The sequence below is a fragment of the Ornithodoros turicata genome, chromosome 1 (assembly GCF_037126465.1).
Source record: "Ornithodoros turicata isolate Travis chromosome 1, ASM3712646v1, whole genome shotgun sequence".
In the NCBI taxonomy this organism is placed as follows: Eukaryota; Metazoa; Arthropoda; class Arachnida; order Ixodida; family Argasidae; genus Ornithodoros; species Ornithodoros turicata.
The window spans coordinates 21,126,349-21,142,104 of NC_088201.1; the positions used below are offsets into that span (position 1 = coordinate 21,126,349).

Sequence of the window (15,756 nt, forward strand, 5' to 3'; positions counted from 1 at the left end):
TTCTAGATTGTTACAAATACCTAAATGTGTCTCAAAGGAGTAGGATATTTTGTCAAATTTTGACTTTCTCAAAAAAAGAAAAAGTCTCACGGGAAGAGGTTAAAGGGGTTTAGACACTTTCAGAGATGTGGTTCATTACATCATGGACGCATTGTATTGCACGCCAGAATACAGAGGAAAGAAGAAATATTCTTCTATGCGTCGTACTTAGCGAGATACAAGCCCTTGAATGCACTCCCGAGCAAAGCGCTGACGTCACAGACCTCAGAGTTTCGTCCATTCCCATTGGCAGCCGTAAGCACGTGACTTCTTGTACGCTGCCTCACTGGTGGCGTGAGGTCTGTGATGTCAGAGCCGCATGAGTTTTGGTATCCGCGGTGCCCATTTTCTCCTTTTCTATTCCCCTCCTCACTGTGAAACTTGCAATGGAGGTTCACATCGATGCAAAGCGCTGTCTTTTACATTTATCTGGATAACTTGGGATGACCTGTCGTAACCCCTTTAAAAGGCTGCTGATAGCTATCCTAAATAGTTACAGTAGGTAATTTTTCTATTGCTGGGTTTTCCCACAATTTTTTGTACTCATGGGACTACATAAAAATGACTGCTGAAGCTACATGAGCCAAAATAAGTGCAACGGCATTATTGTGTTGGCACAATAAACTAAGATATCACAAAAACAAGAAGCATTGTTATTTTAATAAATTGAATGTAATGGCAAAAGGAGAAATGTTCAAATTTGAGAAGATAAACTAATGCTATGGTAAACGCGAACTTGTGTTACTAGTTCATTTCTGTACTCAGAAGTTGTAGTGTGCAAACAATGACTGGTGGAAGTAGTACAAGCCATATTAATTTCATCCTTGCAGGATTGCTGTACAAAGGTGTTTATGGTCCCACAGGGGCTCGCATCGAGGTTTCAGATTGGAATAATGCAGCTGAGTGTGAGGTGCTGAGTTCGAATCTTTTCAAGATTCTCAGCCTTGCAGTCCATCCTTCCCGGAAGTAAGTTTGATTTCAGAAGGTGACTCTGTCTGAGAGTTGTGTTTTAGAAGTGTACCATAAACTGCTCAGTTTCTTTAAGTGGTATAGTCCCCCCCCTCCATAACAGAACAACAACCACATTCACGACAACGGCTGTAGCAAAGTTGTTTACATGTACGAGGGTGGTTCCATAAGTTTCCGGCCCGAGGTAGAAAATGTGCGCGAATTTGAAAATGCGATTAAGGACGCGTGGCGCCATCTGTTGGATGGCCGGAGCACCACCCTCAACCCTCTCCATGCTTTTGTCGGTTGGAGAGCGGCATTTCAAACGGCCAGGGTGCATTCTTCAGTCAAAATGGAAAAAATTGAGTACCGCGCTGTGATAAAACTCTTGTCAAAAGAGGGACTTTCGCCTAGAGAAATTAAAGCGCGACTGGACAGCGTGTACAGGGAAGCCTCTCCGTCGTACACAATGGTAAAAGACTGGGCTAAGCAGTTTCAAGTGGGGCGAGAGTCCATTGAAAATGATCCACACGATGGTCGTCCAGTGGAAGTGGTGACACAAGAAAATTTGTCTTTGTCGAGGAGGAAGTGCTGAGCGACAGGCGTCTGAAGGTGAAGGAAATCTCAGAAAGGCTGGGGCTTTAAAAAAAAAACGTTTTTCGCATCATCGGCAAGGGCCTTCACATGAAAAAGGTCAGTGCGAGATGGGTGCCACGACTTCTCTCCTCAGTTCAAAAGCAACAGCGCGTTGTCTGTGCCAAAGAGTTTTTGGAGCTCTGTCAAGAGAATGAAGAAATATTAAAGTCAATTGTCACAGGGGATGAGACTATGGTGCTCTACTATGATCCCCTTTTGAAAAAGGAGTCGATGGAATGGCGCAAATCAGGAGAAGCACCCCCAAGAAAAGCCAAGGTCTCACAATCCACAAAGAAGATCATGGCAACAATATTTTGGGATTGTCACGGGATCCTCCTCATCGACTTCAAAGAGAGGAACACCACAGTGAATGCGACTTATTATGCTTCACTCCTGCACCGACTGCGAGACGCCATCAAGGAAAAGAGGAGCGGCAGGTTGAGTCGAGGTGTCCGGTAGCTCCAGGACAATGCCCCTGTCCACTCAGCTTCTGTTGCCAAGGCTGCACTTCGAAGAAATCCAACACCCACCCTACAGTCCAGACTTGGCACCGAGTGACTACTTCCTGTTCTCAAACTTGAAGAGGGATCACAGAGGACAGAGATTTCAAAACAATAGTGAGGTGCAAGAGGCAGTTTTCCAGCATTTTGCGGACAAAACTTCGGACTATTTTTCAAGGGTATAAGAATGCTGGTTGAAAGGTGTCAAAAGTGCATCAAAGTTAAGGGTGACTATGTCGAAAAGTGATACACTTGTTTCGTCTCTATGACTATTAAAAGTTGGTCGGGCCGGAAACTTATGGAACCACCCTCTTAGTATTACAATTCACCTGCTGATGGCAGTCACAATTCGATTGCAATATGAGAATTACAATGACATAGAAGTTACTATGACATAGCTCAACGGGATTGTGGCATACAGTGCAGCTCCCACCTCTTATCATACTGCATCTCTGCACCTGTCTTTTTCTACTTGATAGGCTTCTATTCTGGAGTGATGCTGGGCAGTGGTCTCGCATTGAAAGAATGGACCTAGACAAGGGTACACGCGATGTGGTTGTCAAGGATGAAGTTATTAGAGTGTCTGATATTGTACTGGACATTGAAAACGACTTGCTGTACTGGTGTGACCAAGGTACAGCCCGTATCGAACGAGCACGCTTGGACGGCTCACGTCGTACTGACGTTTTGCTTAACAAAGGCCCCAACCGACATTATTCTCCAGTTTCTGTAGCCATATTGAACTCTGTCCTGTTTTGGATTGACAGGTAAGGAGACCACTACATCTATACGTGATTTTTCTGCAAATCTGTTCAATACGTATTATGGCACTGTAGCTACACAAGTATTTTGCTTTTTTAAAGTACTTATTCAGGTGGTTCTCTGGTAGCCATGTTCAAAAACAGACACCCCCAGATTTCGACGTGGAGTCGCTACCTTGGTCCAAATGTGTCGCATCTGCAACTCTATGACCGAAGAACGTACCAACGTGAGTCACCACAGTTTGTCGTGTACACCTAAGATAATTGATGAGCACACACCTTAATTGTGAAAGTTATGAATTTTTGGAGCCAAATTGGATGTACTACTAGAACGAACAAGTACCTGTGCTCTGTGTACTGAATATGGGGATATTTAGAAGAGTTTGTTTTCAATTTGAAGTGGTCAAGCACCAGGGGCTCAATTAAGTGAAGGTCTGGTAAGTGCAGGCCTAGCAGTTTGAATACTGGTGCTCTGTTTGTATCCTTCAATACTGTGATGCAGGGCACTAAACTTCATTTGTATACATTACTGATGAACATATAGTACCATGTGTGGTATCATCACTGTACAACAGGACACAAAGCTATTTGCTGTCTCGATCGGCAGTAGGTGGGCAGGGCTGGCCCTTTGTACCAGACCCAGACCTCATCGCTTCAACAGGGGCCCCCTGGTTGAGCACAGCGAGATAGACCGTGAAGGCTCTGCTAGGCAAGCTGTACGGGTCTGCGTTGTGTGGTGTATATGGACTATGTGGGGTGTCAACTGGAATAATCCTGGCTCTGGATATACCGTACATAGATTTTTCTACAGTCTAGCACATGCATTCCAGGATCCAATGAAACGACTGGCATTCAAAGGACAGGACCAAGTTCTATGAACTTATGCAGGGCCTATTGTTTTAATGGTGGCACCTGCTCAGTTGATGTAAACACTGCCAGTGCTCCAACTTGCCAGTAAGTGTTTATACTGCATTGCGGTGCATGGACATTTTGTCTTGTTGTGTCACTTTGATAATACGTTGTCATCCTACATATCAGGTGCCAGTCGAATTTCACGGGCCCTCGCTGTCAGTACTATGCAACATACTTTTACGATTCATCGTTTACAGATGAAGAAGCTGGTAGGACATTTACGCATGTCATGATACGCAACAGCAAACTGAGCTCAGCTATGGTTTAGCACGTTTATCATGCAAAAATGCAGATAAGAGTATACAATGCTCTATGGTACTACACACAGAAGCACACACAATGCCTACATTTTTTTATTTTTTGTATTCCAAAAATTTTAGCAGTTTTAATTTTGGACAATGCAATTACACCCATTGGCCTCCCATAGAACTAATATATTTCCACATCTCATTTTGATGAAGGAGGAGATTGATATTCTTTTATGTATTCCATGACTAATCCGGAGGGACACAACAAAAAGTGCATTTGTAATCCTTATGTATTCAACTGCTCTGGTTCTGGTCGTGCAGATGTAGCACATACGCAGAAGCCTGCATTTGCATTCAGGTGAAGCTAACAGACATGTGTGTTGTCAGTGCATTCTTCATTTCTGAATAAGGGCAATATAAATTAATACATGTATCGTTCCATGTCAAGTGGGGAAGACATATACTGCGGTTGACATGTTGGATGTGGATGTAGATTATGATGCAACAGCAATTCAAACTATTGCGATGTCAACATTAGCTATTGCTGCAGCATCGGCAACCCTATCAGTGTCTTCGGGGATATTATATATAAAGGGACAGGTAGTACTAAACTATGATACAGCAGTAAGTAGGGCCATGCATATGATAAAAAGTGGGCGGAAGCATGTTAATGTCGCTGAAGTATGATGATGTTCCTTATCTTCCGTCACCCCCGTGTGCCAACGAAGCGGATGAACACGATATTGACAGCCGGATAGCTGATCCAAAGAGCACATTGGTGCACTGCTCAGCGCAAGAAATGTGTGAACCGAAACCAATTAATTACTTGGAAGAATCACTAAGTGTAGACGCGTTTCTTTTTTGTTTTGTTTTTCTTGGAATGTTTTTTGCTGAAGGCCCCCGATACGTAAAACAGAGGTTCCGTTATCGTGCGAAGTAAAATTTAAAAGTTAGAATGTTTATTTAATTAGTGAGTGTATGCAAATTAGCTGCTCACTATGCAATTCATGGCCAATGTCCCAAGGGTCCTCACCAAAACGAAAAAGTTATTCGATGGCGCCACCTGTTCACGAATTATTCGGCCGGGGGACCTTCGTGAAACACCCGGTATATATATAGGCTCGAAGTATGCAAATTTTAGTAGAAATTGTGCCCAGTCTCACATTTGAAGCCAAAAATTGATACGTATATACACGCGCACAAAGATATTTAAGCCATTTAAAAGTCTTTATTTGTATGTATTGCATTATGGAACTTTGTTTCAGTGGATATGAGGGTCGTTTGGATTCCACTTGCTCTGCTTGTGGTTCTCCTGTTGCTGCTATTTCTTGCCGCCTGGGTGAAAAGGAGACGATCGTTGCAATCAAGCATGTGCTCCCTTTCCTCTGAGGAGGCAAACCCTGCCTTGACCTCCCCTATGGTCGACTGCCAATATGAAACATCGTTTTCTGATAACGTGGTGAGTTCTAAATGTTGGTGCTGATCTGTAAGTTTGTGTTTGTAGGCTTTAAGTTTGTGTTTGTACAGTTTCTCGAGGAGTGGGCCAAAATTTTCGTAAATCCCCTTTGAAAACTGCATACTGGACTACAGCTTCCTCATAAAGATTATTAAATGTTGTGCACACTGTTTTTTACATAAAAAATTGCAAAAATGCTCATAATTGCAATTTTGCCTACAATCTGCAGCTTTTTTTAAAAAAGTATACATTGGAAAGAAATTTAATTTAATAATGTATTGAACAAAAAGACATCGATAGCTCCTTTGCGTGCAAAATTACGCTCTCAAGTGCTTTTTATAAAAGAACAATGCACACAGCATTTAATGACCTTTATGATGAGGACGCAGTCCAGTATGCACAGAGATTGCAGAGATGCATTGAAGCACCAAAGGGGACTTGCTTGGCCTGAACCAAAACAAAATTGCCCTAGATTATTTGATGTGTGTGTGTGTAAACATCTTTTCATCTTTTACCACATTTTGCTGTCTGGATTAGAGTTGGAGCGGTAGGTACTGCACACTCGCACATTAGTCACACATCTTACGTTTCTTTTTTCGCTTCTTTTCCAGTCGTTGATGGGGACTAACCCTGCATTTGGCAGCACTATTAGTAATGCCTGAAGGGAAACTTTCCGGAAGTTCCATCCCTGTGTGCATAATAGCCCAGCACAACTTCCAACATCTAGCACTGGAGTCATCAGACTGTGGAAGTGCCCATGATTCTGGTATATGGTTAGAGACTGTATAGAGTTATTAGATGTAACTCATGCTGTATGTTGTTGATGCCGTTTATGGCAATATGTGATACCTATCTTGCAGTGACATTCTCCTGAGAGAGAAGAGTAGAGGTCAATGCTGCAATGTGCAGTTTTGTATGGAATTCCACATGGTGTACAGCTGCAGTACTTAAACAAAAATAGCCTTTTATATTGACCATGCACTGAAATTTTAGTTTCTTTAAAGGCACAGAGCTGCATACCCTTGCAATAAGACCTTTTGGATTTAGTAACATGATTTCTACAAAACAATGTCTAGCATGTATGCCCCATATATCTTCATTGGAGGTATGCCAGACTTATGCCAGAAAAAATCTGCTTGCAGTTGCTCTTCTTGCAATAGTGTGCAGTACAGAGTGCCACTTTAGTAGGTAATGAATCCAATATTGGCAGCAGCCCATTGTTTACTTGTTTTTTTTTTTGTTTTTTTTTTTGTTGTTTTTTGCCCTCCCTTGCATTTTTGTTTGACTGTTTGGAGCATTTTTTTAGGTAGCTTTCTACACATCACAGAAATGGAATATATGCCTCTGTAACTTGCCTAGATGTAACTAACTGCCACAATATTAGCTTATATTTGTGATCTCAAGTTTTTTACATGGACAGTACCTTATATGGAGCATTAATCATTTTGAATTCTAAAAGTACAAAGTTTGAACAAAAGCTCCTCAGGAGATGTTTATTTGTTTGGCGTGGGAGGTATTTGTTTTGTTTGATATATGTATTATGCATATTATTTGTATGGTTCAGCTCAGGTACCCTAGTCAGTTATCTAACCATTATGATTGTGGAGGAGACATGCTCCTGCAGTCATGTCATGTTCCTCGAATTGAGAACTGCCGTTATGGCTTCTATTTAACCAAGTTAATATGAGGTAGACAACATCTGTGAAAGTAAAGCGTTAGCATCGCAGCATAGCGATTTCCATGCGATGCATACTGCTACCTCAAGGTACTGAGTAGCTGTTGGCTATAGCATAGTAGATAAACAATATAGTTGGCAGATTATAAAAATTTAAATCCACTTGAACACTATTGCAAAGGTAGCAGATTAATATTGTTTCTTTCTTGCAAGATCCCCACACCCATTTAGTGCATAATCACATCAATTCTGCAAAGTGCCTGCCATTTTTATGAGCACTGGCAATCTGTTGGCTCAAGTACAGAATGTCTTACCAAAAACGTAATGCAGCGATCCAACTATGCTGCTGTTTGGTCTCAAGGAATTACTGTTAAAGATGTCATGTGATGCATTTCAGAACAAAGATTTTGCTCTTTGTTGCTTTCCACAGTCTACTGCCTCAAATAGAGGCAGTGTCAGACTTGTGAAACAATAACATGTATGTAGATATAGTGGAGTGCCATAATTTCTGTAGGTCAGTACGATACATTTTGGAGTAATTAAATCCAAAATGAAGCAGTGGTGACAAGTTTGTTCAGGTGATTAGTGTGTATTTTTCTTTCTGGAGAGTATTCTGCCATACGCTGCATCTGTACTTATTAGTGTGCTGCTTATTCAGAGTGTTCGTCTAATCACAAAATATTTGCTGTTTAGTTGCGTGTTTGGTTTGTTCACAGGAATATTACGCACCCATTAGGTACCATGCACTGTTGTAACGTCTTCTTTAATGGCAAAAACATATTTTTAGTATGTCTGGACTCAGATGTGGGTTTTGTAGTTGCATGAAACAATTAATCGTTTCATTCGAAGTACAGGTCTTAAAAATTCAGTGTATGTGAAATACCATGCTCTCTCACAAAAAACAAAAACAAAAAAGGCCACTGGTTCTTACTCATCAAAAGAATTTCAAGATTCAAACATGCAACAGAATTTCCATATTTAATACTAGATAACAGAAATACAGGTACACACCACTGCCAAATTGGGTATGCATGTGCAATTAGGTAAAGAAACTAAAAGAAACCATTTGTCTTGCTCTCTGAGAAACAATGATTCACTGAAAAGCCCTTTCTCATACTACATGTACATTGGCTTAGCAATGTAGGATGCTAGCAGTGAAAGTCTAGTTTAGAAATCTTTCTTTTTTCTTTTTTAACTAAGCAGCTCATGGTATACAAAGCAAATATATCATGACCCTACCTTTTTGGGTGCTCAGCAGCGCACTGCACTGCATTATGGTGTACATTGCAAACTGTGAACGTGTCAAGATCTGAGGGGTGCGAACACTCATTCCCAGAAGGAATAGTGGATTTTATGTGCCTATCAGGTCTTGTCATATAGCATTTTATATATTATAGTAGGGAGTCATACATTTTATTTTGTTTAAATTCTACACACACAATTGAATTGCTGTATAGCATGTCCTACAAGAGTGTTATGAATCTTCTGTGCTTTTAGCACAGCCTTATAAAACTTGTGTTCAACATTTGTACGAGTGGAGAGATGATTCAGAACTGTGTTGCACTATGTTGGAATTATTTCTTCAGAAAAATATATCCTTTTTGGAAATACAACTCTTTTATTTCAACTTGTATGATGAGTCTATTGGCAGTCCAGCAGCACTTCCCCGGATCATTGATTTGTCAATCAGCCCTAGAGAAAACAATGCTACAACAGCAGCTGCTTGTTCAGCATACTTCTTGTTCTTCTCTCTGGAAAGGGAGAAAGTAAAATGGTTTTAATCATTCCTGCAAGATATCATGTTGGCTTCAGTGATAACTTATTTCAATATGGATAAATGCAATGATCTACAAAACTGTATTGGTGTCCAGTACACTCTATCGACAAAATGGAAGCAATACTGAACAAGACTATTTGCTCTTTCACTAAGAGGTGGCACCTCTCTACCCAATCTTCTTTCTAGGCTCCGATTGTATCTGCTGTAGGGATCACTTAGATCATATTCTATAGAATTGTACGCAGCAAATTGATCACGGTCTATTCCTAAAGTGGAGTAAGGTGTACTACCTCTGTGAAAGCATATTTAATACATTTTTCAAATTTTCTCCCCAAAGCTATACCATCTTCAAGAAATGGTAAGGGAGCAACAAAAAGTTAAAAGAAAAGGCTGGGGACGGATACAACATTGTTGCAATGTCTCATTAATGAAAAGGTGTTTGGCTGTAACGTTTCAGTGTCTCAATCCTTCTCAGGGTTAACTATGCGTAATCCTTATCACAATAAGGAAACGAGCTGTACAAGGTAAGGAGGATGCATGCCACAGGGACACGGATGCCAGTGTATAATATATGTGGCTTTTTCTTACCGACAAGACGGAGAGCGAGGTCTCCGTTCTCCTGTTCAAGTTCATCTATAATGCTTTTTCTCTAATCTGAGTGGAAACCATCGTAAGGGTGTGCAATTTTTCAAGCTAGTTGTACGCGCATTCTTTTAACTTCTCATTATGCCTAGGGATAACTACTCTGCAGTAGATGCAGAGACTAATTCACAGCTGTAAACACCCTAAAAGATGTGTGCAAATCACTTTTTCTTTTTTCCTTGAAAGTTCTTTAATGTCTCCCATAACTGCCATAGATAGTTCTGCTTTAGCCTGCGGATAGAACTGTCTGTTGTCCAGAATTGGGCGAAGGGGATTTTTTTTTTCTCTCGCTTTGGAGGACGAACAAAAATACCACTTGCAGTGTTTGGTTGAAATCGAAGGCACACATAAAGAAGCGCAATGAATCCTCTTAAATTTACGGTATATTGCCACGTATAAGTCAACCTTTTATTCCCCCTAAACTGGGGGTCTGTAAAGGGGGGGTCGACTTATATGAAGCGTGGTTTAACAATTGCTTCGTTACTTCTGTGTGTGGTTGTCATGGAAGGCAGTATATGAGCGCTTTCAGATAGCAGGCGATCCTCTATGCCAAAGAAACCAACAGCGGCACCGCAAAGAGCAAGTTTCGTGCGTCAGAGAAGTGCATCCCTGGATGGTGCGCACAGCGCGAGAAGCTTTGCTCGTGTTCAAGCACGTGCCGTTCGTCCCATTGTCCCAAGCAAGACAACCATGTGGACATCGAAAAAGAAGTTGCAGAGTGGGTTGACCAACAGCAAGACAGAAGACTTGCGGTTTCGTACGAAGATATAGCAACGAAAGCCAAAGCCATTGCGAGCAGTCTCGGAGTCCCTGCAATGCATTAAATGCTTAGAAGAAGTGGGTTGCGAACTTCATGAAGCGCAATGGACTTTCGCTACGACGAAGGACAATTATCTGTCAAAAGTTGCCCGAGGCATACGAGAAAAGCTTCAAGCTTTTCAATCGCATGTCATCCACCTGCACAAGGAGACATCAGTGAGAAGGAGAAGGAGGCAATGTTTAATGCGGGTTACGGCTTGGTGGTCATTCCAGGTGGATTCATGTGGCTCGTGCAGCCAGAACAAGCTGCTCAAGGACCGCTAGGCTGAATCCTATAACAAGTAAACCTTCTGACGACTCCATCTGGGCATGCCAGGCGAGCGCCACTTAGCACTATTGCTCAGTGGGTAAGCTATGCATGCAGGAGCTTCCACAGGGAACAGTACATAAATCATTCTCAATTTCTCAAATGTGGCATCTCAAATGCCCTCAACGGCACCGAAGACGACAAGCCGTAGATGGACAATGACGAAGAGGGAGACACTCTCTCAGACGATGTGTCTAGTCATGACGACGATTATAAGTATTGGACTTAATCTTTCGCAATAAATATTTTTTATTGATGATGCACCGTTGTGATTGAGTGAGGGTCCTATACATGGAGTATACCTATACGCGGCAATATACGGTACCTTATGGTCCCTTCACATGTTTTCCTTCAGCGCGTGATTTGTCACTTCGATTTCCAAATTGTGTGATGAACTACAGTCCGCAAGCCCAACTAACCTGATTACCCAAAGCGTAATCTGGTTAGCTCGGCTTGCTACACCAAAGCTACTTACAGGTGCGTGCTGGAATACTTTTTGCCATTCACCATCACAATGGAACGGAAACTCTTTTCTATACCTTCCTGAAAATACAAGGCACATTAACCGCACAGTCACAACTTTGCCCACATACAGTTTTATATCTGGGGTGCGGGAAGTTGTTCTTTCTTGTCCAGTTGATCAAGACGGTCTTCGGTAGGCTTGACATGTCGAACATATTTCTGAAACAGTTCAAGGCATGAGAGGGAGTAAAGCTGGAACCACGTGGCACGTATCTCGGCACGAGAAACGCACCGTAGTACGCTTGGCACAAAATTTCACACGCCGAACCGGTTTCTAGTCCGTACTCGAGCGCATCAGCAGCCTCGATATTTCACGGGGACGGCAACATGGCAATCGCAGCGTGGCACGCGTACCAAGCTGGAACTGCATGGGGCGTATTTCAGGCCGTCGTGCTGCTGGTTTTACGCCCTGCAATACGCCCCATGGAGTTCCAGCTTAACGTAGCGGTTGCTGAAGCCAATAAAATTCAGAAAGACGTATACAACACTTATGCCTAACAAACGACATTCTTCAGTCAAAACATGAGAGAGAATGTTTTTGTTTTTTTTTTCTGGCTGTTTATTCATACCTCACAAATTTGGCTTCCATTTGCCATATTTCGTCGTTTCCAACTTTGCACTTTTTCAGAGAGCGTTCTGGGCCCTGATCATCATTTGGTAGCTCCCTCAGCTTCTGAGCCATGTAGTGTAGCTCTTTCTGCTTGGCATTGTATATTGTATCCATGTTCCACAGCACACTGCAAAAAAAAAAATTAAAAAATAAAATAAAAAAATAAAAAAAAGAAACAGAAAAACTTTGAAATTTATCTGTACGTTTAAGCAGAAAAATATACAGAGGCTAGCTCAAACTGCAGAAAAGTGCCAATCATGGAAGTGAATCTTCTGAGGCTGGAACACACAAACAGACAAACGTGCCAGCGTAGTGTAAGGGTAGCGACCGGCAATCGAGAGGCGATTGGTTTGTTTCTCGCTGCTGTCTGGCTTTATCGACAACTGCCAATCATGTTTGTATACAGGAATTTTGCATTTTATATCCAAGTGAGCATATGTGCGAGTACGCATGTCTTGAGAAAAATTACCTCTGGAGCAGTGCTTGTGTCCTATTACACTACTGTGTGTTGCACAGCTATAAAATGTGCCAATGCCTATAAAAGGACATGATGCTACACATCATACCTTCTACAGGTGCTCAAACTTTGCAATTCACATGGGCTCACCAGATTTCTTCCATTTGTTGACTTGCTAAGAGCTGCTTTCCTCTTTCCGATTCTTGGAGTGAGCCAAGCATTTGCTGAACACAGTACTTTGTGTTGGTAGCTCTGTTGTCGTACTCAATGGCCTGCACATAAATTTTGGAGACGTGTTACAGAAACATAAATTAGTAGTAGAAATACAGCAAGCTTCATTAGTCACTCGAAATTTTTTAGAGCACCCTCATGCAGCAAACTTACAAAGCTGAGATAAGATCTGATGACATCATCGAGAGGCTTCAACCCATCCCGACAGAATATTGAGCAGTTGCTCTCTGCCTGGCGTGCTACCATCACCGATGCTGCACCAGTTGCCTGCCGAAACAGCTCAATATCATCAAAACTTTTTATTTCACCACAGCCACCACTGCAACAGAACAGGAAGGGTACAGAAAGATCCTCCTTTGATGCATACATGACGCTGCAAGGGTTGAACTGTCTGTAGTATCGCATATTGTGTCACGCTAAATAAGATTCTGCCAAACAAAAAGTGTAAACGAAAAAAAAAAGCAGTTCAGTGTATCAGCACCTAAGTGTATCAGACCTGCGAGACAGTACAATCTGTTCCAAAGTAACTCAGCTATCACACAAACTTTCTCATCTCCTGTATTTAATCTCAGTCACATTTTCACTTCTAAACCAACCAACTGAACTCTTTTGTACTTTGCTATAACAGGAATGGTGAGATGTTCGGCCATGGCCTTGATGACGTAGTTTCGGTTGGGATGCTGCGGCCTCTCTTCCTTAGTTCGGCCATGCACCGCTATGGCTTTGACTCCAGTGGACTCAATCAGTTTTCCTAAGGATATTGTCTCTTCAACCTATGAGAGCAAAGTTCAAGCTGCAACAAGGAAAATCTCTCCAGCAATGAAACGTTCTACATGTGCATTTAGTGTACCTCTTCAAGAACTCTGATCTTGCAGGTCACTGGCAGGTGTGTGTTTTGCACAAGACTCGTTAGTATTGCTTTTACTTTTTCTCTCTGTGTCAGTAGGGCCGCTCCCATTCCACCCTGAAAGTTTTTTTTTTTATCTTCCTTTTATTCCTGCACCAAGTTCCATCACCAAAGCTTCAGTGTCCATTTCCATACCTTAAGTGAAAACTCCTTTGGACATCCCATGTTGACATCGATGCCCGAAACATCCTTCTCACTAGGTAAGAAAAATTGTCAGTAGATGTGTAGGCATCCCATTGTGTTCAACAACGTTATTAATTGTACTGCTGGGTTAAAACAACCAATAAGTTTCCACATACACAAACTTGGCCACCTGAACTGCTCTTTCTGGACTACATGTTCCCTGTTAAAAAAAGTTCAAATGTCACTTAGTCTAGTCCTACTTTCTGTCATAGTTATAGGCAAATTGTTTGTCACATAACAAGTGTCTATGATAGCACCGCCACACCTCAGAACTGTTGCTGTCAGTGGCAGACTATCACATGCATGCTTACAATTTGCAAGATGACTCGTCCCTTCTCCTTCTCACATGTTCGAAACACAACCTGATAATCATCGTCAATATAGTCAACTGTGCCTAATATTTCTGAAAAGTAAAGATACCATCATCATCACGTAAGGGTATGGGCACCGCGTGTTCTTGCATGCTCACTGTTTTCTATCCTCTTGCATTTCAGAAGTTTGTAGTCAATAAGCTCCTGTGGAATGAACAGATAGGGTGGTTGCTCTTAGTTGCTGTTATCAAAAAGTTGCCGCAACCCAGAAATACGAGTATATGCTAATGACAAACACGTGCCACCCGTTACGATTTAAATAATTATAAATTTAGATACTGCAGCTTCAAACCTTTTGTGTGAGGGACTTACCTCGGTGTAGACTAAGTCAGCCCCGTAATGTAAAGCGAGGAGTCTCATGGGCAATGTGCCCACTCTTACCATAGGAGCCAAAATTATCTTATTTCTATAGTCTATCACACGTGTCATGTTTTCGAAAATGTGTGTTATCTAATGTGCCGCGTCCAAAGTAAAACACGTAGGACATAGTCAAACCCACGACTGGTCAACACCAAGGCGCAGTCACACGCATGTGGTTACATCCATGGAAATCCGCATCTATTAAAAAATAAAAAAAATCACTAAAAACATCCTACATTAGTTGCCAGAACCAGAACCAGAACTTCCATCTCCTATCTGTAAACCTAGCTCAAGAAGGCGTCATAACGTCACATCTAAATATCACAGATAGGCGAACAAAGAACAGTAGAAATACAAGTGTGAACAATACTAATGGGAACCATCAACAATCTTAACTCTTCCTTTTCCAGCCCAGCTAAAGTCGGCGAAAATTCATAGGTTAGAAAAGGCCACTATGGTTGCTACAGCCATCCATCAGTCGTTCAGTCACAAAGTCAATCCAATCCTCTGTAATCCAATGCAGTGTTGATGACACGACCTACTCTATACTTCTATACTAGAGGCCTGGACAGCTGGCGATCCCCTATGGGCCTATGGGAGTGGGAGAGACGGGTCACGGGTTAGTTACGTTAGTGACCGCTGCAAGCGCCACATAGCATTATTGGGGAGAGGGAATCACCCTTGCCACCGCCTTTAGTCTGCTACGCAGGGATACACAGGCTGTTGCTAAGCACGCGCTATTATCTCTCTCATACTGCTTCGTCGTTGTCAACCATGGAGGAAGGAAACACAAGGAGCGGCCCCTCCGACAGTTTTCTATCGGGACGAGCGTAGCCGGCCTCGCATTGCATTCTGGGATGCTCCTGTCTGCCACGTGACCGTTCACGTGACCCTCCAGACAGCATGGCTCCAGCAAAGCAGACGACGCGAGCTGTAGTTGTGTTGCAGTTCAGATGGCAGTATTACGGTGAACGCGTGCTTGCACTTTATTTCTGTGTGTTACGAATGTTTACTGTTCTATTAGAAGACCAGTCACAGTGTGCAGAACGCAAAAGGAGTACGCGGGACCGGAAACCTTACGTGTGGCAACGGTTACTTCCAACATATGTACTTTTCTTGACTAAGTGGTTAAGAATGCCGTTCCATTAATCAGATTTGTACAACAACTGAAGCTATGAAATGAATCTGTGGCAGAGTTTGAGGTCCCAAATGAACAATTCAAGATGACTCGAAGACACACGGGCGACTAAAGCAAGTTACCGTGTACTTACGAACAAAACGCGTTCCCGTGACAGAGCTGATTTCAGTTCAACGAGAGCGGCAGCGGGGACAGGAACACATTACCATACGTCGTTCCTACGACGGTGCTCACATTTTCACAATAAATTACTTCCA

General features: G+C 42.2%; 2 protein-coding genes across 3 annotated transcripts in view; one reads left to right on the forward strand and one right to left on the reverse strand.

The window, feature by feature from the left end:
• Window positions 1-8,802, forward strand: part of LOC135377606 (prolow-density lipoprotein receptor-related protein 1-like) — a 27,512-nt gene extending 18,710 nt beyond the window's left edge. For both annotated transcript variants that reach the window (XM_064610143.1, XM_064610144.1), the window contains exons 14-20: window positions 870-1,005; window positions 2,603-2,890; window positions 2,987-3,111; window positions 3,715-3,838; window positions 3,923-4,005; window positions 5,310-5,503; window positions 6,112-8,802. In XM_064610143.1, coding sequence (XP_064466213.1) covers window positions 870-1,005; window positions 2,603-2,890; window positions 2,987-3,111; window positions 3,715-3,838; window positions 3,923-4,005; window positions 5,310-5,503; window positions 6,112-6,162 — 1,001 coding nt within the window. In that variant the 3' untranslated portion in view covers window positions 6,163-8,802. The remainder of the gene's footprint in view (window positions 1-869; window positions 1,006-2,602; window positions 2,891-2,986; window positions 3,112-3,714; window positions 3,839-3,922; window positions 4,006-5,309; window positions 5,504-6,111) is intronic.
• Window positions 8,774-14,722, reverse strand: LOC135377607 (tRNA-dihydrouridine(20) synthase [NAD(P)+]-like). The gene is made up of 13 exons (XM_064610145.1): window positions 14,314-14,722; window positions 14,100-14,145; window positions 13,942-14,033; window positions 13,747-13,790; window positions 13,583-13,643; window positions 13,391-13,504; window positions 13,156-13,313; window positions 12,694-12,859; window positions 12,460-12,581; window positions 11,812-11,979; window positions 11,314-11,401; window positions 11,196-11,263; window positions 8,774-8,926 (listed from the first exon to the last, which is right to left on the reverse strand). The coding sequence occupies exons 1-13, from the start codon at window positions 14,428-14,430 to the stop codon at window positions 8,794-8,796; spliced, it is 1,377 nt and encodes a 458-aa protein (XP_064466215.1). The 5' UTR covers window positions 14,431-14,722; the 3' UTR covers window positions 8,774-8,793.
• Between the last annotated feature and the right edge of the window lie 1,034 nt (window positions 14,723-15,756).

Excerpts from the sequence above, each read along its gene's own strand:
- LOC135377607 (XM_064610145.1), bottom strand. The coding sequence starts at position 14,430 with ATGACACGTGTGATAGACTATAGAAATAAGATAATTTTGGCTCCTATG. Across the intron at positions 13,505-13,582 it reads CAAAGGAGTTTTCACTTAAG|GGTGGAATGGGAGCGGCCCT; the intron begins GTATGGAAATGG and ends AAAAACTTTCAG. Across the intron at positions 12,582-12,693 it reads TCAGATCTTATCTCAGCTTT|GCCATTGAGTACGACAACAG; the intron begins GTAAGTTTGCTG and ends ATTTATGTGCAG.